Source organism: Panthera tigris, chromosome B1, assembly GCF_018350195.1.
Source record: "Panthera tigris isolate Pti1 chromosome B1, P.tigris_Pti1_mat1.1, whole genome shotgun sequence".
Lineage (NCBI taxonomy): Eukaryota > Metazoa > Chordata > Mammalia > Carnivora > Felidae > Panthera > Panthera tigris.
In genome coordinates, this window is record NC_056663.1 from 159,063,291 (window position 1) to 159,085,921 (window position 22,631).

Consider the following 22,631-nt stretch of genomic DNA (forward strand, 5'->3'; position numbering starts at 1 on the left):
CACAGGGTTCTACTCGAGTCTGAAATACCTGTGCCTATTGCTCAGGACTCCCTTTCTGATATCAGGAAAGCTTAACTACCAAAAATTAGGTTGTCTAGTGAGCATGCCATAAGAGAAAGAGAAATAGAGTTTTCAAGATTTTACAAAGGCCACTGTAAAACTTTTCCGCAAAAGATTATCCCCAATTCTACTGACCAAAATGCACAAATCTTCGGATTCCCTCTCTCTCCTTGGACAGTACTAGATAAAAACTGACAAAGTTTTGCTTGTCACATTTCCCCTTTACTAAACTCCCTTGATAATACCTATACTATTCCCTAGCGTAAATTTAGTTAGACTTTCATTTATAGCCATACTAAATTTTTCACTAGAGTAGCTGATACAATCAGATATCTAGCTAAAGATCTAAAGATGGGTTAATCACAAAGTATATCCGTGAAACTGTATAAAAACAGCAGTAAATAGCTGAATGTTACACTAAAAGGTTTTTTCAATACATGTTTACTGACTATAGACCAAACATGTCCAGCTGTAAAAATATTTTTATTAATGGCATCCTATTTTTTATATTGAATTAACTAAAAATGATCTGCCAAAGCTTTAAAAAAATTAAAAATAAAAACAGCAGTAAAGGAAATAAAATAGACATAAACATATAAGAACGGGGAGATACAGCAATAACATTTGGCCAGCTGAAAAGGAAACGGAGTGGTAACTAACTTAGTAAAATAGGAAAATTTTATCCTAAACTGGAAGCAGGGAAAAAGGAAAAGCAATGTGACCAACATTAAAAAACCCATGCAAAGGCTGTAGAATTAGTGGCACCAGATACCTCTGAAGGGAGAAGTGGAGGTGAAAAATGAGCCCCGACCCCCCCCCCCCCCCCCCCCCCGGAAAAAAAGACTGGCTGAAAGTCGAGAAGCAGTTAGGCCATTAGTTCCCTTGCCCCATTCAATGTACGTGAGCAATTGCCCCTTCAGCACCATAGTGCAATCTTTACTTTTTTTGAAGGTAAAACAGACTTTGGTCCAGACTTCTGTGGACTGGAGGGCACCAGGTACAATTGAGGCAAGAAATGCTACAGTGAAAACAGGGGATTTAGTTTATATACATGTTAAAATCATCAAATTCCAGAATGCTGGCAGCAAGGTTTATTCCTCCAGGTAGAGGAGACTGAGAATAGAATGATTCTTTGGGTAATTCTGGTCACACATGAGAAAAGATGAAGTGACACTGATGTGAGGGGTTATTCAAAGACAACCCTTCCAGATCACCCCACAGTGGAACCCACTTTTGACAAGTGCCATCCACTTGCACAGACCTTCCCACTGGTCTTTTCTAACGCTGCACTCTACAGCCAAGGATTACCAGACACCAGATAGGTGAGAAAAGGAACTAATGTGAAAGAAACTATAATAATTTCAGAGAGATAAAAAAATGTTATTGCAAAGATTAAAAAAAAAAGGATGGGAGAGGGGGAAGACCAGAGAACAAAAAACAGCTCTAAGAAATTAAAAATTCCGTATCTAGAATGAAAAACTCAATAGAAGGGCTGCAATATAAAGTTAAGGGAATATTCCAGAAAGTACAGCAATAAGAGACAGAAAAACTAGAAATCAGAATGGTTCAAATTTGAGTAATAAATCCAAAAATGAGAAAAGAGGGAAAATGGAGGGGGAAGGAAATTATTAGTTAATTGAAGAAAATTTCCCAGACTAAAGAATCAGCATTCCAGATTTTCTTTCTTAATGTTTATTTTTGAGAGAGAGAGACAGAGACACAGTGTGAGCTGGGGAAGGGGCAGAGAGAGGGAGACACAGAATGTGAAGCAGGCTCCAGGCTCTGAGCCATCAGCATAGAGCCTGACGCCAGGCTCGAACTCACAAGCTGTGAGATCGTGAGCGAGCCAAAGTCGGACGCTTAACTGCCTGAGCCACCCAGGTGCCCCTCAGCATTTCAGATTAAAAGAGCCCACTGAAAGCCCAAGATGAAAATACTCAAGACACACCTTTGCAAAACTTAAGAAACCAAATTCATAAACAACTTAGAATCGGAATGGTGGAAAGGTGCCAGAGTTCTCAACAACTCTATATAAGACAATGGAGTAATGTTCTCAAAATTCTGAAGGAAAATAATTTTCAACCCCGGATTCCATTACTAAATTGTGGAGTATGAGGCTATGCTAAAACATATGTTATAGATATGAGGTGTCAAAAAAGTTTACCAACTGTACTCCTTCCTCAGGGAGTTAACTAAGAATGCTCTCTCACAAATTAGGAGTAAACAGAGAAAGGGGAAGACACATGACCTAGGAAACAGAAGATCTAAGACTAGAGAAAGGCAAAATGCATGTCCAGGTAAAGAGAGATCCTAAGACCATAGCAGGTGGCACAAAAACAGACACATAGACCAATGGTATAGAATAGAAACCCCAGAACTAGACCCACAAACGTATGGCCAACTAATCTTTGACAAAGCAGGAAAGAATATCCAATGGAAAAAAGACAGTCTCTTTAACAAATGGTGCTGGGAGAACTGGACAGCAACATGCAGAAGGTTGAAACTAGACCACTTTCTCACACCATTCACAAAAATAAACTCAAAATGGATAAAGGACCTGAATGTGAGACAGGAAACCATCAAAACCCTAGAGGAGAAAGCAGGAAAAGACCTCTTTGACCTCAGCCGTAGCAATTTCTTACTTGACACATCCCCAAAGGCAAGGGAATTAAAAGCAAAAATGAACTACTGGGACCTTATGAAGAGAAAAAGCTTCTGCACAGCAAAGGAAACAACCAACAAAACTAAAAGGCAACCAACAGAATGGGAAAAAATATTTGCAAATGACATATCGGACAAAGGGCTAATATCCAAAATCTATAAAGAGCTAACCAAACTCCACACCCGAAAAACAAATAACCCAATGAAGAAATGGGCAGAAAACATGAATAGACACTTCTCTAAAGAAGACATCCGGATGGCCAACAGGCACGTGAAAAGATGCTCAACGTCGCTCCTCATCAGGGAAATACAAATCAAAACCACACTCAGATATCACCTCACGCCAGTCAGAGTGGCCAAAATGAACAAATCAGGAGACTATAGATGCTGGCGAGGATGTGGAGAAACGGGAACCTTCTTGCACTGTTGGTGGGAATGCAAATTGGTGCAGCCTCTCTGGAAAACAGTGTGGAGGTTCCTCAGAAAATTAAAAATAGACCTACCCTATGACCCAGCAATAGCACTGCTAGGAATTTATCCAAGGGATACAGGAGTACTGATGCATAGGGGCACTTGTACCCCAATGTTTATAGCAGCACTTTCAACAATAGCCAAATTATGGAAAGAGCCTAAATGTCCATCAACTGATGAATGGATAAAGAAATTGTGGTTTATATACACAATGGAGTACTACGTGGCAATGAGAAAGAATGAAATATGGCCCTTTGTAGCAACGTGGATGGAACTGGAGAGTGTGATGCTAAGTGAAATAAGCCATACAGAGAAAGACAGATACCACATGGTTTCACTCTTATGTGGATCCTGAGAAACTTCACAGAAACCCATGGGGGAGGGGAAGGAAAAAAAAAAAAGAGGTTAGAGTGGGAGAGAGCCAAAGCATAAGAGACTGTTAAAAACTGAGAACAAACTGAGGGTTGATGGGGGGTGGGAGGGAGGGGAGGGTGGGTGATGAGTATTGAGGAGGGCACATTTTGGGATGGGCACTAGGTGTTGTATGGAAACCAATTCGACAATAAACTTCATATATTGGAAGAAAAAAAAAAAAAAAAAGACAATAGCAGGACAAGTAGGCCTAGAGAGAAGCCAGTCCATACTGGAACAGGTTGGAGGGCTCAAGCACTTAACATATTTAACATACCAAGAGCAGATTTACACAACTCTGAAAAAGTTTGGGGCTTAAGTAACAAGCAAATCAACTCTTACTGAAACAATACTGACTCCTAGGACTTGCAGATCAGATCATTATCTTGGACTACGATAAAACTACCACAATATATTACTCATGAGATTCTGCTCAGACAATTGATAAACTTCCTTATATATGTTATTTATTCTGGCCCCTAATTTATAGAAATAAAATTTCATTTCCTCTACAGAAGTAACAATCACATTTACCTTAAAAAACTCCATACCACGAATGATGTATTCTTGGGGGGGAAAAAAAACAAATCTGAACATAATCTAACTATAGATCTCACCACCAGTTTATAGAAAATACAGGGGATGGAAAAGCATGTTAAACATCCAGAAATGTAATTAGCCAAATCCAAAATGTTAAATATTCTATAGAATAAATGAAAGGAAAAAAAGGAGGAGAATTAAAAGACTTTAAGAGAGAGATCAACTAAATGCACTGTAAGGACTGTGTTAGATCCAGATTTGAACAAATCAACTGTAAAAACAAATGAGATGATCAGAAAAGCTTGAACACTAACTGAAAATTAGAGGATTTTAAGAAATTATCACTAATTTTTCTTATTATGAATATGGTATCATGATTATGATTTAAAAACTAAAGTTCTTATTGCTTAGAGAAGCATACTTAAGTATAAAATGCTGTTATCTAAGATCTGCTTGAAAATAATCCAGCAGGGAAGGGCTACATGTGTAACAAGATGTTAAATGATGAAGCTGAGTAATAGGTATATGAGATTTCATTATGTTATTCTCTCTACTATTTTGTGTGTTCCAAATTTTTTAACAGTTTTAAAGATTCAATGCATCTTACCACTGGGTAGTCGAAGAGAAGACCACACATCCTGAGCTCCCCAGTCTGGAGTGAGTGGAGGACAGTTGATCACTGGGTATGCAGTGTTACCAGACATCACTGGTCCTAAACCATTGCTTCTGCCTGCCACTGCCACAAATACAGTAGGAATGCCATCCCCTAGGGAAATTACACACATGTAATTGAAAGGAGGTTTTAAGATAGGTGAAAACAAAATGTCTATGTGCCTTAACTCCTTCAGTTCCTTTATTAGCAGTCTCCACAAAAAGCAAAATAAGACACTATTATTACATATACATTCAAAATATATATTTCACTCTGCTACCTATTATATCTCAAGTAACAAAACAGGGAGAGCGGTTTGGCCATCTTTGAGATATATAGTATAAAGGGAGTACTAGAGTGTGTGAGGGAATAGCTCAAAGGCCCCTTCTACTATGGCTGCTTAGGCTCACTGGAACAAAGAGTGACATTACGCCAACTAGGGTCTATCCTGGTATCCTTCAACCAACAGGGTATAGGAAGACCTCATTAACAGAGACTAGAGGTTCAGGGGCACATGAGTAAAGGCAGACAGATTCAGTAATATAGTACCCAAATATTTAAGTCTCTTCAATATACTTTCTAACATATCCCTTCAACATTTCATTCTCTGATAAATTTATAAGTTATTCCTTTGTTTCTTAACACAGATTCCTAACCTGAAATCTAAAAATTTTATGTATTTACATTTTTCTGGATAAAGAGTTCAGGCTTTCATTAGCTTAACAAACAGGTCTAGAAACTATCCCAGTCCCCTGGCCCCCAAAACTTAATAACTATGCTCCTATAACAACTACCTTGAGAAAGAATACTCAAATCAACATTTTTCCCAGTTTAGAAACATTTGGTCAGGTGTATGAGACTCCATTATTTTAGATCAATACTATCACATCAAGCCATTTCTTTTACATACTAAATTCTAAAATTATTCCTTGGGGCACCTGGGTGGCTCAGTCGGTTAAGTATCCGACTCCTGGTTTTAGCTCACGATTCGTGAGATTGAGCCTTGTGTCGGGCTCCACGCTGACTGTGCAGAATCTGCTTGGGATTCTCTCTCTCCCCCTCTCTTTGCCCCTCCCCTGCCCACTCTGTCTCTCTCCAAAATAAATAAATAAACTTAAAAAAATAAAAAAAAATAAAAAAAATTAAAAAATTAAAATTCTTCCTTAATTTTATGTTTAACCGCCTCCTAGGAAAGGCTGTCCATTAAAAATACTTGAGAGGCTCTGCTACTTCAACTTCAGTCCTCCCAAAATTGATATGGGGCCTATTTTCTGTTGGAGCATATCAGAAACAATACTTGAGGGGCTTCTTATTAGTTAAAGACCTTTTATTTTCCTTCCATATTGCATTTTCTTTTTTCGAGGAGGGGGCTCTACTCCTTCATTTACTTATTTTTAACATTTAAAAAATAACAACGTTGTTGGCACACAGTGTTGCATTAGTTTTAGGTGTGCCCATGTTGCATTTTCAAATCTTTCTCCTTGAACCATTCTTTTCTAAGTGTCTTCTTTGGAAGTGCATATCATGAAAGCCTAGACTACCATATTTTTCTTCTTGGATACATGGCATAGCTCTTCTTCAGCATTATTAGTCTAAGCATAAAATTTTTAGCAAAATCAGGAGAACTTCCTGAAATGCTCTAGTTGTATGACATTTACCTTCATACTCTGCTTTAATTCTCAGAGTTTCATCTGGTCCTTTATGGGCAGATGTTACCCGAAGTTCACATGGAATGCCAAATTTTCCACAAGCTGCCTTGATTTTTTCACAGTGACTCAGATCCGAAGTTGAGCCCATTAATACTACAACTCTGCACTGACTTTCTGATTTCAGAAGCAACTAGAAAAGAAAAACACGGACATGCAAAATAAAGATGGCAAAAATGGATAAATATAGAGATGAATACCATGAGAATAGTCAGTTTACAGAGCTATAGTAAAATTACAACTGGACGGAATATTTTCTTTCCTAATAGACCGAATTCAAGACAGAGACAAACAGGACAAAATGATAGAGGATTTCTTTTCCAAAATAACCTCTATATATAAAGAAAAGTGGTCTTCATACTTAAGACCTAAAGAATAACATTTAAAAAAAATTTTTTTAATGTTTATTTTTGACAGAGAGATGGATAGAGTGGGAGCAGGGGAGGGTCAGAGAGAGAGGGAGACACAAAATATGAAGCAGGTTCCAGGCTCTGGGCTGTCAGCACAGAGCCCAACGTGGGGCTCAAACTCACAAACTGCGAGATCATTCCTGAGCTGAAGTGGGCTGCTCAACCAACTGAGCCACCCAGGCGCCCCTAAAGAGCAACATTTTTAATGAGATAAATTACATCTACTATTATAATACAAAGCAAGGATAAATACTGAACCCTTCTAATTAATACTCAGGAAGCTGTAATATAAAATATTTCATCCTGGGGGTGCCTGGGTAGCTCAGTCAGTTAAGCATCCAACTTCAGCTCATGTCATGATCTCTTGGTTCATGGGTTTGAGCCCTGTGTCAGGCTCTGTGCTGACAGCTCAGTGCCTGCTGTGGATTCTCCGTCTGTCTCTCCCTCTCTCTGCCCCTTGCTCACTTGCTCTAAGATAAATAAACATTAAAAATATAATAAAATACTTCATCCTAAGATTTTTCATATATTCAGTTTAATGGAGATTTTAAGGCATAATCAGCCAATCTAGTTTCTAGACCTGTTTGTTAAGCTAATAATTTATAATCTATAAAAAAGATATAAATCTTTTTTCAGTTGGTTGCTTAGAACTCAAAATGCATGTTTCCATGGACATGATGTACTTAAAAGTAGCTATGGCTGTTGGATAACCACAAATCACAATTTCCATGTAATTATAATAATAACACCATAAATCTTAAAGTGACATTTTAATGTCAGATTGAGTTCTAATTCTGAAGTCTGCTTATGGAACCCATGCTAACGGGTTCCTGCTTATGGAACCCATGCTAACGGGTTCCACTGAGGAGCAGTGGAGAGGGGTGGGTGGGAAATATAAGAGGCAGGGAGGAGACAAGGATTCTAGTATTCCCCAACAGAATTTGGGAGTGTACTGGCCAGTTTTACAGCAAGGGGTTTTAGTACGTCAATGAGAAGAGTCTGGTGTACATTTCTTAAAGGTGCTCCTTGTTTTAAAACCACTGGAGAAAAGAAAGTAATTACAGCTTCTCACTTTTATTTTCCTTTTTGAAGCAAGATTTTCTTAAAGAAAAACACAGTACAGTATAACTTTACTATAAAAGTTTTACCTCTACTCTTTCTGCAACCCACTCAAAATTTTTCTTTACCATCTGGAGTCCTTCAGGAGTTACTTCTTTGAGGTCACGATATGACTAGAAAATAGGGTAGAAAGTTTAGAATACAATAGTTTAGAATAGAATAGAATAATATTCTATTAGTAATATTTTTACTAACTAAAATTATTTGATTTTTGAGTTTTGGGTAGATTACGAAGAGCCTGAACAACAAGGAATGTATCTGAAAATGTATGGGTCTATAAATTCATTTCTTGAATTAAACTAGAGAAAGTTTAGATAGTGAAGTATACTTGTATTTCCATTTTATTTCATTAAGTGCTTTGTACACTAGCAACTTTAGTTAACTGCCCTGATAATTCTTATGTATGAAGTATAGACAGCATCTGCCCTAATTTTGTTTTTTGTAAGACAGAGCAGAAATGTAACCTGGTAAGATCCAGAACGCTTGGGACAGAGTTCCAGATCTGCCACTTATAATTATGACAACATCTATCATCATCTCAGTACCTTAGTTTTCAATTAGCCAAACAAGAATATACTTGCCCTGTGTGACAGTCATAATAAATGAGAAATCTGCTTTGTAAATGTAAGCTGTTTCTATTATAATTTTTTTTTCAGGGTACAAGAAATTTAAGACTTATTTATCCTTAAACGTAAATAGCAGTTAACTTAGGCTCTTAACACAGGGAGTAATAATTGCCTTTTCTTTCCTTCCATTTTCCTGTTCACCTCTATCTCAGCCTGATCTTGCAAAGGATAAAAAACCCTGAAGCATTACCTGTTTGTCTTTCTGTTGGCTTCGATCTCCTGATGGCCAGAGTCTCCAGGAATCGTTATCAATAACATCAGCAAGAACAATTTCTTTGGTGGTTACATCAACACCAAATTCAATCTAGAAAGAGCATATCACCAAAGAAAAGTTTTCAAAACTCTACAGCTAAAGGCATTTCTCAGTTACAATCTTTACTCTCAAACCTCCATTTTATTTGTACCTTCATGTCAACCAGTGTACAATTCTGGGGCAACCAAGATTTCTCCAGTATTTCAAAAATAGCCTGTGTAGCATGACTCATGATATCCACTTCAGTTTGGCCTATAACAAGTCCAGCAAAGCAAAATTTTGCAGCAATTAGCTGTTCTTCAGACCACTGTGGATCATTATTGGCATCATCCTGAAAACAGAGTAAAGGAATACAATTAAATATAAAAATTTTAACCTTTTGAGATAAACTGAAGTTTTTTTTCCTTGACCAAGAATTCCTCAGAATTATTTTTCTCTAAATACTTAACTTTTGGTTAAAATAACCCTTTAATTCACAATAATTATCTTTTTTTTTTTTAAAGTTTATTTTGAGACCGAGCACAAGTTGGGGAGAGGTAGAGAGAAAGAATCCTATGCAGGCTCTATGCCATCGGTACACAGCCCCACACAGGCCTGATCTCTCGTGGCCTGATCACGACCTGAGCTGAAATCAAGAGTCCGATGCTTAACCGACTGAGCCACCCAGGCACCGCAACAATTATTTTTGATTTCTCTATTTTTATTTTTTGTAAAAAAAAAAAAAAAAAGTCTCAAAGTTATTTTTTTTTTAATGTTTATTGGGGTGCCTGGGTAGTTCAGTCTGTTAAGCGTCTGACTTTGGCTCAAGTCATAATCTCACAGTTCATGAGCTCAAGCCACGCATAGGGCTCTGTGCTGACAGCTCAGCACCTGGAGCCTGCTTCAGATTCTGGGTCTCCTTCTGTCTCTGCCCCTCCACTGCTTGCACTCACTGACTCACCCACTCTTTCTCTCTCTCAAAAAGTGAATAAACATTATGTTATTTATTCATTATTTATTATTCAATTTTTGAGAGAGAGTGAGAGAGCGAGTGTGAGCAAGGAGAGGGGCAGAGAGGGAGGGAGATAGAGGATCTGAGAGGGCTCTATACTAACAGAAGAGAGCCTGATACAGAGCCTGAACTCACGAACCATGAGATCATGACCCAAGTGGAAGTTGGACGCTTAACCGAATGAGCCACCCTGGGGCCCCAATTTGTCTATTTTTAATAGCTTCTTTGAAATTCAAGATATTCAGTGAGTAACTTACTCTAGGTCATAAAATATTTGAAAAAAATATTGCTCTTTTAATTTAAACAAAAGATTGTGGCTTTTATTTCCTTTATCTGAGTCAACAGAGACAGTAAGGTCAAAAAATATTTTAGTCCACCAAATCTTTCTAGAATGCAGTTTTCATAATCTCCTGACCTCTCTTTTTAAAGATTTTAAGTAATCTCTACACCCAACATAGGGCTTGAACTCACGATCCTGAGACCAAGAGCTGCCTGCTCTATCAGATGAATCAGGCAGGTACTGCTCCTAACCTCATTTTTGATAAGAATTTATAGAAGACTACAAGTCTTTAGGGTTATTATTTGATAATTCAAGAGACTTAATATAAAGACATTAGTTAAAAAAAAAAGATTTTCATTTTATTCTAAGTAGTGTCCCAATTTCACATGAAATTTTTCTTTAAAAATTTTTTTTTAATTTTATTTATTTATTTTGGGGAGAGAGAGAGCCCAAGCAAGGGAGGGGCAGAGAAGGAGACACAGAATCTGAAGCAGGCTCCAGGCTCTGAGCTGTCAGCACAGAGCCTCATGCTGGGCTTGAACCCACAAACCGTGAGATCATGACCTGAGCCGAAGTCAGATGCTTAACTGACTGAGCCACCCAGGGGCCCCTGACATGAAATTTTTCTTTTATGAATTTTTGATTTGTATTATAACCATAATATAAACATTTTAAGGTATGCAGTTCACTGATTATACTTGATCTGGGCCAAAAGGCTGAGAGGCGATTTTCGTTGACTGTTTAAAAATGTTACACTGACATTACTTCTGACGTTGGAACTATGCTTAACAGCATAAACAAAGATGGCAAGAGAAAAGCAGTCAATAAAGAAAACAAATACAAACTTATAACCACTGATTGCTACATTTTTATTATGTTTTCGCTTGTAAGAGACATTGGTAATAGCTCTTTCTGTATTTTAATATAAAAAGATCCCTTGTATTAGCCTTTACTTCAAACTCTTCAAAAAATTTTAAGTTTCTGAATTGTTAACTTTTCTTCCTAGTAACTGCTAGTTTTAATTTATTCATTTTGGTAGTGATCTTGAACCAAAGTTAAGATTAAGTACAGTTTCAGAAATGTTTTCTTTTAAAAATCTGAATTATCATTGATAACAAAAATGTACATTATTGACATATATTTCTGTAATGACAGCTGCAATATCAAAAGTTTTAATAATGTTTAAACCTTTTGATTTTGAAATTTTAAGTTTGTTGCTATGTTATAGTAAAGCACAGAAATATAAAATAATTACCTTGAAAAACATCTCCACTTTAGGTGGGTAAAACTTATATCCTTCCTTGACACCAGGATTTCTTTTGAGAAAAGAACCCGTTGCTATTCTTCTGCAGACCCATTCAATTGGAATCATTTCACACTTAGGTGCAATGAAAGCTGTCTCCCCACATTTTCTGGTGAAAGCAGTTTTGATACCTATATATTGATAAGAAGTTTTTTTAAAAAGCATTAAAACTGTGTTTAAAAAGGTACATCTGAGGCATAATAAAACTGTTAACACACAACAAAATGAAACAAAAACTATCTAGCCAAATGCGTTATCCTTAAATGTAATTAAAAAAATTTTTTTTAATGTTTATTTATTTTTGAGAGAGAGAGAGAGAGAGAGAGACAGAGTGCAAAAAGGGAAGGGCACAGAGAGGGAGACACAGAATCCGAGGAGGCAGGCTCCAAGCTCTGAGCCATCACCACAGAGCCTGGCACAGGGCCTGAACCCATGAACCATGAGATCATGACCCAAGCAGAAGTTGGACGTGCAACTGAGCCACCTAGGCACCCCCCTTTATATGTCTTTTTTTTTTTTAAGTGGAAGTAGGAAAACAAAATTATTAACATGGCTTTCTTAATGCTTATCAAAATATTTAGCAATATTTCATTTTAATGTTGCATGGCAAAGCATATAGTGGATCAGAAGATCTGGGTCTCAGAGTCTTTACCATTCACTCATTCAGACATTCAAGAAATACTGAGTAACTCCTCTGCTACTGCTTACCTAACTTTGCACTAGGCATATAACTCATCTAAGTAGTACTAATTGTCTTTAAATCAGATTTGGTTATAAGATTCTCATATTTGATAGACCAGTATTATATGGGCCTTATAAAATATCAAACTACAGGGCGCCTGGGTGGCTCAGTCTGTTAAACATCCGACTTCGTCTCAGGTCTGATTTCCTGGTTCGCAAGTTTGACCCCACCTCGGGCCCTGTGCCGACAGCTCAGAGCCTGGAGCCTGCTTCAGATTCTGTGTCTCCCTCTCTCTCTGCCCCTCCCCTGCTCCACTCTCTTTCTCTCTCTCAAAAATAATAAAAATTAAAAAAGAATTTAAAAAAAAAAATCAATCTACTTATCACAAGCAGATATAGCCCTACATTCTGGATAGCCCTTTTCTCTTAAAATTTGAAGGAAATAATCCCTGAAAAAAATCTCCAATAGGTAGCAGCAGGAACTGCAGCCAATGTGGCCAGGAGGAAAGAAAACATTTGTTCTTCCTTTCCCTTCTCTTTTACTCAAATGTTAGTGGAAAACTAAGATAAAGAGCTAACTCGTGATGGGAGCTATTTTATTTGGGGGTCTTGGAAAATAACCTAATACTAGTTACAATTTTTATGAATCATATGATCGATCAACTCCACTTTTAGGTATTCCAGGTACTAACACTGGCAGCCTGAAGATGAGCATTATTATGTTAACCTATACAGGTTTCCAGGAAATGTTTTACTCATGTTAATGCTACAGTATTACTTTGTGCTACCACGTAATAACACTTCTAGAAAAGGCAGTATTGAAAAGAATTGAAAGCAGGGACTCAAATTGATACTTGTACACCAAAGTTCACAATAGCCAATCATCAACAAATTAATAAATAACCAAAATGTACAATATACATATAATGAATTATCGTTCAGTCATTTTAAAAAGAAATAAAACTCTGATACATGCTACAACATGAATAAACCTTGAAAACATTATGCTAAGTGAAATAAAAGTATTGTATAATTCCGCCTACATGAGGTACCTAAAAAACGCAAATTCATAATCAGAAAGTAGAATAGAGATTACCAGGAGCTGGGAAGGGAGAATGGAGAGTTTTGTTTAATGGGTCATAGTTTCCATCTAAGATGGTAAAAAAGTTCTGAAAACGGGAAACTGTAAACGTACTTAATGTTACAGAATTTACATTTTTAAATAGTTAAAATGAGGGGTGTCTGGCTGGCTTAGTCAGTAGAGCATGTAACTCTTGATCTCAGGGTTGTGAGTTCAAGCCCCATGTTGGCTCTAGAGATTACTTAAAAATAAAATCTTAAGAATGGTTAAAATGATAAATTTTATTGTGTGTCTTTTACCACAATTTTTTAAAAATATTTTTTAAATATTTATTTTTGAGAGACAGAGAGAGACAAACAGAGTGCAAGCAGGGGAGGGGCAGAGAGAGAGGTAGACACAGTATCCGAAGCAGGCTCCAAGCTGTCAGCAGGAAGCCGATCCGGGGCTTGAACTCACAAACCACAAGATCATAACCTGAGCCAAAGTCTGAGGCTTAACCAACTGAGCCACCCAGCCGCCCCTTAATTTTTTAATTAAGCTCTATGCCCAACATGAGGCCTACACTCATGACCCTCAGATCAAGAGTACATGTTCTACTAACTGAGCCAGCCACTCCACCACAATTTAATTTTAAAAAGTAGCAAGACCTGCTTTAGGTCAGGCATCATAAATCCATTTTCATTTGTTTAATCCTCATAATACCTGAGAAGGTAGATAATAGAGGCAAACATTCAACAAAATAGATAAGGATAGAAGCATAGTAATCATGTTAGCTAGTACTAGATAAAGTAGGGTTTCCAATCAACACTTTCAACTCTGTGTGGCTACCCAATTAACCACTATGCTATACTGCCTCTCCTAGAAGTGTCATTACATCACAGCACAAGGGAATACTACAGCATTAACATGAATTGAAACAGCTGCTGGAAACCTGCATGGGTTTAACATAATAATGTTCATCTTCAGACTGTAATGTTAGTACCTCCAATCCCAATCTAATCCTCTCAAATCAATTTTTTCTCATCAGAAAAAAATAAAAAAAAATTTGATCACATATATATCTATATACATAACATATGTATATCCATACATGAAAGCAATCAACATTTATGGAAGTCTTGCACTGTGCCAAGTGTTCTATGTGTTATCTCATTTAACCATACATAAAATTTTTCAGGTAGGTGCTATTATGTTTATAAAAATTTTCAGGTAGGTATCATTGCATTTTACAGTGAAAGAAACAGAAGTTAAGTAATTTGACAAGCTAGGTCATGGTGCTAATCAGTAATGGTGCCTGGAACAGTTTCAAAACCTGTACTGTTTTCTCTGTATTCCCTCTGTGCTTGACCAGTACAATTTGATTGTAACAGAATTGTAGTATGCTACATGAATAGGAACTCTGGGAAAGAATAACAGTGTAATGGTCATTTTAACCTTTAAAGAATGATTGGGCTCATGCTCATGGATAGGCAGATGATTTAAGTCAATCCTTAACTTGAGGCAGTAACTACATGCCTAGCTTCAAGAATTTTTCCTTTTTAGATCTGTTAATCATTAGTCATATTTGTGTCTACCAAGCTTGAAAGACCAGTGTCCACATCTATCCTTTAAACATAAATCGTTACTTTCTTCAGAGGAAAACCCTTCCTCACATTTAAGAGAACTGAAAGAACAGAATCAATTTACGGCAAGACTCTTACACAGAAAAAAAATTTTTTCAAAAAAAAAAAAAAAATTCAGTTTAGATGATGATTGCTCTAATACACATCATCTTAGCAAATTTCATGACTGCATGCAATGAGAAAAAGAACTCCTACCATGTAGCAAATGTCACTTCATACTCTGAATTACTATGTCTGACAACTAATCAGTCCACATTATCTCTGGGGCCAACCATGTATTAAGGCTGTCCAGCTTCTTGTCTGTGGTTTAGCAACTGCAGGACTCATACCCATGACTACTAACACACCTAAACGTAATTATGGTAGGTTACTGTGGGAGAACCGAGACTTAAAAGATTAAGTTTTGATTTTTAAGTATTGAGACCAAACCCACACATTTTATAACTCAGGTGTAGTATGTAGAATATTATTTCCATGGAGAAATATTACTTGTATCTATTTGTACAGTATTTTATAGCTCGCTTATGATTGACAATGAGAAAACTAGAATCTTGATTTACTAATTGTCATTTGGTACCCTTCCCACTCTAATTTCTAGAAAAACCTTAATTAGAACATAACCTTGCTTATAAAGAAAGTAATTAAAACAATTTTTAATGTGTTTATTATTTTTAAATTTTTTTAATGTCTGTTTATTTTTGAGAGCGCGCACATGCGCAAGCAGGGGAGGGACAGAGAGCAAGGGAGACACGGAATCCAAAGCAGGTTCCTGGCTCTGAGCTGTCAGCACAGAGCCCATTGTGAGGCTTGAACTCACGAACCGTGAGTTCATGACCTGAGCCCAAGTCAGATGCTTACCTGACTGAGCCACCCAGGCACTCCTAATGTATGTATTTTTGAGAGAGACAAAGCATGAGCAGGGGAGGGGCAGAGAGAGAGGGAGACACAGAATCTGAAGCAGGCTCCAGGCTCTGAGCAATCAGCACAGAGCCTGATGTGGGACTCAAACTCACAGACCACGAGATCATAACCTGAGCTGAAGTCGGATGCTTGCTTAACCGACTGAGCCACCCAAGTGCCCCTGAAAGCAATTTTAAATAGACCACTAGGGGTCAACTAAACATACCATTTATTTAACTGTCAGTGAGTAAAAATTAGATAAAACAACAGAATTCCTAATCTATCCTCTAAAACAAATCTAAGAATTTTTTAAAACTAAAGTTTTCCTTAATTTCACAGTATATAAAACCTGAAAAATATCTTTCAACATTTCCTGTGAACCAAGTAAGTTTTAGTTAAGTATGCCAAACACAGTGATTTAAATGTAATTGTTGGAGTACTTCATTTAGGGTAACAAACTTTCCCTTTAAAAATGCAAGGCTTTCAAAGTCAAAATTGGGAAAATCCTGGACAAAGAGAGACAACGTGGTCACCTTATTTTTTGTTAAGCCCCAGAAAGCACACTGAATACTCCCTTCCTGAATAAGCAAATAAAAACTTGGGCCTGTACTTACCTTGTTATTTGAGAGCATTTATATATATGTAAATATATATACATGCAATTCTGTAGCTATGTATAATTACTATGGATACGTAGGTGCTGTATTTTTTTTAATGTTTGTTTATTTATTTTGAGAGAGGTGGAGGGAGAGAGAATCCCAAACAGGCTCTGCACTGACAGCAGCAAGCCCGAAGTGGGGCCCTAACTCACACTGAGCCACCCAGGACCCCTGATTTTAGAATTTTTATTTTAAGCCTTCCTTGACTGGTGGTTTCTCAGTGACTGAGCAGGTTTTTATACAGAGCATCAAACTAATTTTAGGTTCCCTTTGTAGTACAGATTAAGTGATCCATTTTTAACCTCCCAAGTTATCTCATTCTCCTATACATATTAACGTTTTAAAAAGTTGCTTAATACTATAAATTGTTAGCAATAAAAAAATTAGCTGCTGGGGTCCCTGCATGGCTTAGTTGGTTAAGCGTCCGACTCTTGATTTCAAATCTGCTTTGGATCCTCTGTCCCCCTCTCTGTCCCTCTTCCGCTTGCATGCTCTCTCAAAAACAAACAAACATTAAAAAAAAAAATCCTAAAATCGTATTACTTAGGAAATCTGAGTGGTCCTTTGAGTTTATAATAACACACTCACTTTCAATGTATAGAAGGATTTATGGTATGGAGACAAATTACGTTGTCAATTAAATTAGTTCCACGCTAACTTAAAAACATTCAACAGAAAATGATGAAAGAGGCAAAACTATTCAAGAACCCATTCTGTACAGACAGAACTGATTTAACTTGAATTACCTTGTTATTTTGTGGAAGGTAGGTATATCTATCTTGACTAAAAACAAAGTTATTAAATTCCTTTGGATTTAGAAAGATTAAGAGAAATTATAAACATGCTATGATAAGAGAAGAGGATTCAGTAGGCAGAGAGGGACAGATTAGGGCCTGAAGTCCCTTGGCAGGGAAAAACACCTGTTTTCGAACAATGCTGGGAGTGTCTGACCACAGCAAGTCCCCTCAGGCATAAGGTTCCTCTTAAGAATGCAACATACTCCACCTACTCCCCTTCAAGTTTCCCCTCCAGATTTTGACAAAAGACCTAAGTAAGGCCATAGACCACTCCTCATACAATGGAAAGAGTCAATCAGATATGGACAACCCAGAACCTAGAACTAGCAAGCCAATAAGACTATAGTCTGAGAAAGAACAAGGGGGAAGGCAAGGGGGAGGGCTGACCAGATCTTTATAAAAAAACAAAACAAAACAAAGGACCCTAGCTTAGAGTCCTCAAGCATTCACTTTCAAATGTTCCTTCTCAGTAATGAGAGCTTTCCTACTATTCTTACTTTCTTATACTCTAATAAACTTCTGCCCACTGCTCATTTTGTGTCCACCTCTTCATTCTTTGAAGCAGGGAGACAACGAATACTGGGTATTGTGGTAAAAAATCCTGCAATACCTTAAAGATATTGAGGGTTCGGTTCCAGACCACAATAAAGCCAATTATTACAATAAAACAAATCAAAATGAATTTTTTGGTTTCCCATGCATATACAAGTTATATTTTATACTATACTGTGGTCTATTAAGTATGCAATATCACCATGTCTAAAAAAATGTACATACCTTAGTTAAAAAATACTTTATTGTTGGGGCGCCTGGGTGGCTTAGTCAGTTGAGTATCCAACCCTAGATTTCAGCTTAGGTCATGATCTCACAGTTTGAGTTTGGGCCCCGCATCTACACTGTTAGTGCAGAGCCTGCTTGGGATTCTCTCTCTGAAAATAAATAAAATGCTTACTGGAAGCTCTAAGAAATGAAAGGGCAACTGGGAAGTAAAAGGAGACAAAACTATTAAATTATAAAGTTAGAACTAGGGTAGTAAAAAACTAAGCTTTTATTTTATAGGTAAGGAACTGGAGGGTTCAAAGATTGAGTGATCCCAGGCAATGAGGCCTTTTACACTTGAGGGAAAGAGCTCAAAATTTTTTTAAAGTTCATTTATTTAAGTAATCTCCACACCCAACGTGGGACTTGAACTCATGACCCTGAGATCAAGAGTCATACATTTTTCTGTCTGAGCCAGCCAGGAGCCCCAGAAGAGCTCAAATCTTTTATTAACAGAGGTTTCCTACACTACAGACAAATCAGCTGTTAACTGAATCCCTGCAGAAAAGCCCATTATCTTAATTCCCCTTTCTTTACTCCAAGTGCCCTCCATAGAAAGTTCTGATCTTAATTTCATCCTTTTGAATAGATGTCTCTATAGAAAATAGGCTTCTTTCAGTTTTAGAGTAGGAGGTAACCTTGGAGATCTTTGATCTAGTTTAAATTCCTCACTTGGGACAGGGTGAGAAGGTGTGGCAATCTTCAAATGCTTTTCAGGGCTTTCAAGTGGAAAAGGGATTTGAAATTCTGTCTTATCTCCAAGGGGCAGAGCAAAGAGTAAATGCCCAGAATTGCAGGTACCAAATTTCAACTCTCCAATTACAACTACCTAACATCAGAATAGGCCTCCTTCATAGAGAAGTCTCTCCTAGGAAGATGTCCTAGGAGAGAAAAGTTACATAAAATATATGTGTGCCAGAGAAAGACCACAGCAAACTGTTAAGATTCCTTAACTAAATGGCATTACTAATTCCAAGTTCAGTAAAGTGTTATAGTGAAATTTAAGAGTTCCTGGTTTGATTTAACTTAAAGCTTAGCTTGTGAGACATCCCCAAAAACATGCTGTTAACCCAAATAATGTCAACTCCCGATGAAAGAGATCAGAGTGTGCCCTGTGTGTATGTGCACACTCAAAAGGAAGGAGATTGTGCAGGAAGGCACCTACCTGTTTTCCTATAACAACTGAAAAATATACCTGGTACTCAACAAGCTGTTAATCCAAATAATGTCATTTCCCCCATGAAAAGGATCAGTATGTGTGTGTGAGAGAGAATATGAAAGTGGAGGCTATTGGGAGAGCCACTTACCTGCTTCTTGTAATAACTGAAAAATACAACTGGTAGTTTTATTTGAGATTGCAGCTTTTCCTTCCAGGTGATTCTTTCTGGCTGCATTTCCTGCTGTAATCTGGTCCTTGGACTGAAGGAGGACTTTTCCTGGACTATCTAGCAATTCATAGACTTCTTTTGTTTTACCCTCATAGAGTTTTTTACCAATATTCAGCACTGTGGAAATAAAACGGAAGCATCAGATTTCAGGGAAAAATTTCCTAATTGAAGACTGAATTATCTAGAATGATGAATCAGGGAACATACAAAGTGGTTAATAATTTTAATAAAAATTCATTCACCTGCATAGAACCTTATACCCTACAAAGTATTTTCACAGGCATATTTGATTCACACAATTTTGTGAAAAATTAGAACTATGTAAATAATTACAATTGACCCTTGAGCAATGTGGGGTTTAGGGTTGAAAATCTGCATATAACTTTTACTCTCCCAAATCTTAACTAATATTTTACTGCTGATCAGAAGATCAACGTTATCTGTTAAGAGGTAATGTTAAATGCTTGGGTAACATGTGTTTTGTCCGTTATGTGTATCTTATACCATATTCTTACAATCAAACTAGAGAAAATAAAAAAATTTTTTTTAAAGTTTTTTATTTATTTTGAGAGAGAGAGAGCACAAGCAGGGGAGGGGCAGACAGAGAGGGGGAGAGAGAATCCCAAGCAGGCTACAGCCTCAGAGCTTTCTGTAGCAGGCAAAATGGCAAAGTTCAGCCAGAAGGGTTTCTTGATGTTTAGTTAATGTGCAAGGAGAGGCACCCTCCCCCCCCCACTGAAGTTAGCCCATTTCCAAGAGCCTCTATTTTTTTTTAAGTTCACAAGCATGTGCACGAACATGGGAGAGGCAGAGAGACAGGGGTAGAGAGAATCCTAAGCAGGTTCCACACTGACAGCATACAGCCTGATGCTGGGCTTGATCTCACAAACTGTGAGATCATGACCTGAGCCGAAATTAAGAGTTGTACGCTTAACTGATTGAACCACCCAGGTGGTTATTTCTTAATCTTTCTTCCCTACCCCCCACTGTTAATCCTTTCTCCACACTAAGATGTAGGAAATTGTGAGGAAGTGAGTACAAGAGACTCTAATTTTGATGCAGGTCACAGACCCAAAAAAAGTAGACTCTGGTCATTAGAAAGAATGATTTAGATGAAGATCAGAGGTAACAGAAGTTTAAGGACTTAAAATTTCCAAGGGAAGAAATCACCCTCACATTCCCAGAACAAGGACTCATTCTTGGTATTGGCATTTTTTAGTGTCTGTGCGCCAGGTACACTAGGGATATACCAGTAAACAAGAGAGAGTTCTTGTTCTCATGAGACCTGAGCCTGAGGGAAGCTGACATTAAACAGGACATCATAACAAGTATGATGTGAGAAACAGACTATAGGATAACAGGTTCACAGCAGGCCCGCCTAACCTAGTCTAGACATCAGAGAAGAAAGGCTGGAACAAAGTGAGGATTAGGTTGCGATCAGAGGAAGGATAAACACTTAGCCAGAAGAGGAAAAGGGGTAGGTAGTGACGGTGACCATGGGGTAAAACAGTACATGGCAGAACTTCAATATGGTTGGAACACTGTGTGTGCATGCACTACCCCTATAGGGTAGGGGAAGAAGGGCAGCAGCTGAGAGTAAAAAAGAATGGCAGGAGATAAGACAAGGAAGAATTGGGCAGGGGTAAGATCACCAGCTAGCAGAGGTAACCATTAAACCAGTTACAATTCAGTTTAATAGTTGCCACTGCAGGGTACCTAATCTAGAGGATGAATCCCCACCCTATCATAATGTCCTGACTCACTGACAAGGTTTAAAAGGCTCCTCAAGATAGAGCCTCAGCTTAGTGCTCCAACTTCACATTTCTTGATTCCCTTCCCAGAACTCTAACTTCCATGAATGAATTTCTATATCCCACTCACAGGCTTTTGACATGTTCTCTCTTGCCCAAATAGTTTCCTTCCCTTGCATTTCACTATTCATTCTTTAGGCCTCATACATCATGTTGATAATGTGTAGATTTTATCCTAAGAACAACCATGTGGCTTTTAAACACTTCAGCAAAATGACAGATTCCTATATTAGAAAGATTATGGCTGCTGCGTGGAAAATGAAATGAGGAAGGGGTGGATGGAAGAAAACTAAAGATTGAAAGACCAGTTAGGATGCTCTTGCAGCAATACAGCCCAAGAAATGTCCTGGTCTAAGGAAAAAGCAGTGGTTGAAAGGCTCAAGATATTTAAAAGGTAAAAGTTTTAAGAACCACTCATTCAACATAGGGATAAAAGAGGGGGAAAGTCAAGGATGTTTCCTAGGTTAGCTACAAGGCAAAAGAAAGTTTTTAACTACTGCACCTCCACAATTCAGTTAAATCCATATTTATTACCTAGTTGTTAAACAGGGTAGGAATTTCAATTAATGGATAGAAAAAACATACTCATAGGAGACATATATTACAAGTGCCAAAACGCCTGCTAAGAACTAGCAGATGAATTCAGAAAAGACTGATGACTGAAAATAATTTGTGGCACTGAAATTTAAGAGTCTTGAAATGTATAGAACTTCCACAGAGAGGAGATAAAAAGTCTAGGGCTGTTCCCTCCAGTAAGGGAGCCACTAGCCACATTTGGTCATGAAATATGAAACACGGCTACTCCAAATTGAGATGTGAGTTAAATTTAAAATACACAATGGATTTCAAGATGGGAAAAAAAAAGGATGCAAAATATCACACATTTACAAATATTGATTACATGCGGAAACGATATAGTTTTGGATATACTGGGCTACATATGATATATTTACAATTCATTTCACCTGTTTCATTTTACTTCCTAAAACGTGACTACTAGAAAACATAGTTACATTGAGTTTTACATATTTCTATTGGCACTGTTCTCCTAGACACCGCATAAATTAACACAGATGAGTGAACTTGGTGAATTAACCTAACTGGAATATAGGTATAGGATTCACAAGACAGAAAAATCAAAGTTAGGGCTGAAGGGATAGGAAGAAAGCAGTATGCAGGACGTGAAAGGGTCTTCAAACTGAATTTTAATAGCTCTTGGGTTGCCACTGAACATTTTTGAGCAAGAAAGTGCCATTGAGAAATCATAAAAGTGCCATTTGAGAAAGATTAACCTGCCAGTTAGATTCTACCAGTTTGGATGTATGGAAGGAAAAGACCTGCTCTAATACCCTGATTTTATGGAGTTGTTACTCGTTATCATCTGGATCTT

At 37.5% G+C, this 22,631-nt stretch overlaps 2 protein-coding genes across 5 annotated transcripts in view; one reads left to right on the forward strand and one right to left on the reverse strand.

The window, feature by feature from the left end:
* Positions 1-22,631, forward strand: part of PPAT (phosphoribosyl pyrophosphate amidotransferase) — a 68,241-nt gene that overhangs the window by 9,003 nt on the left and 36,607 nt on the right. The gene's annotated exons all lie outside the window — the stretch shown is intronic.
* The window catches only part of PAICS (phosphoribosylaminoimidazole carboxylase and phosphoribosylaminoimidazolesuccinocarboxamide synthase), a 49,678-nt gene that overhangs the window by 2,431 nt on the left and 24,616 nt on the right, over positions 1-22,631 (reverse strand). For all 4 annotated transcript variants that reach the window (XM_042984474.1, XM_015534729.2, XM_015534728.2 and 1 more), the window contains 7 exons: positions 19,350-19,547; positions 11,436-11,614; positions 9,061-9,240; positions 8,847-8,960; positions 8,060-8,143; positions 6,454-6,634; positions 4,751-4,909 (listed from right to left, as the gene is read on the reverse strand). In XM_042984474.1, coding sequence (XP_042840408.1) covers positions 4,751-4,909; positions 6,454-6,634; positions 8,060-8,143; positions 8,847-8,960; positions 9,061-9,240; positions 11,436-11,614; positions 19,350-19,547 — 1,095 coding nt within the window. The remainder of the gene's footprint in view (positions 1-4,750; positions 4,910-6,453; positions 6,635-8,059; positions 8,144-8,846; positions 8,961-9,060; positions 9,241-11,435; positions 11,615-19,349; positions 19,548-22,631) is intronic.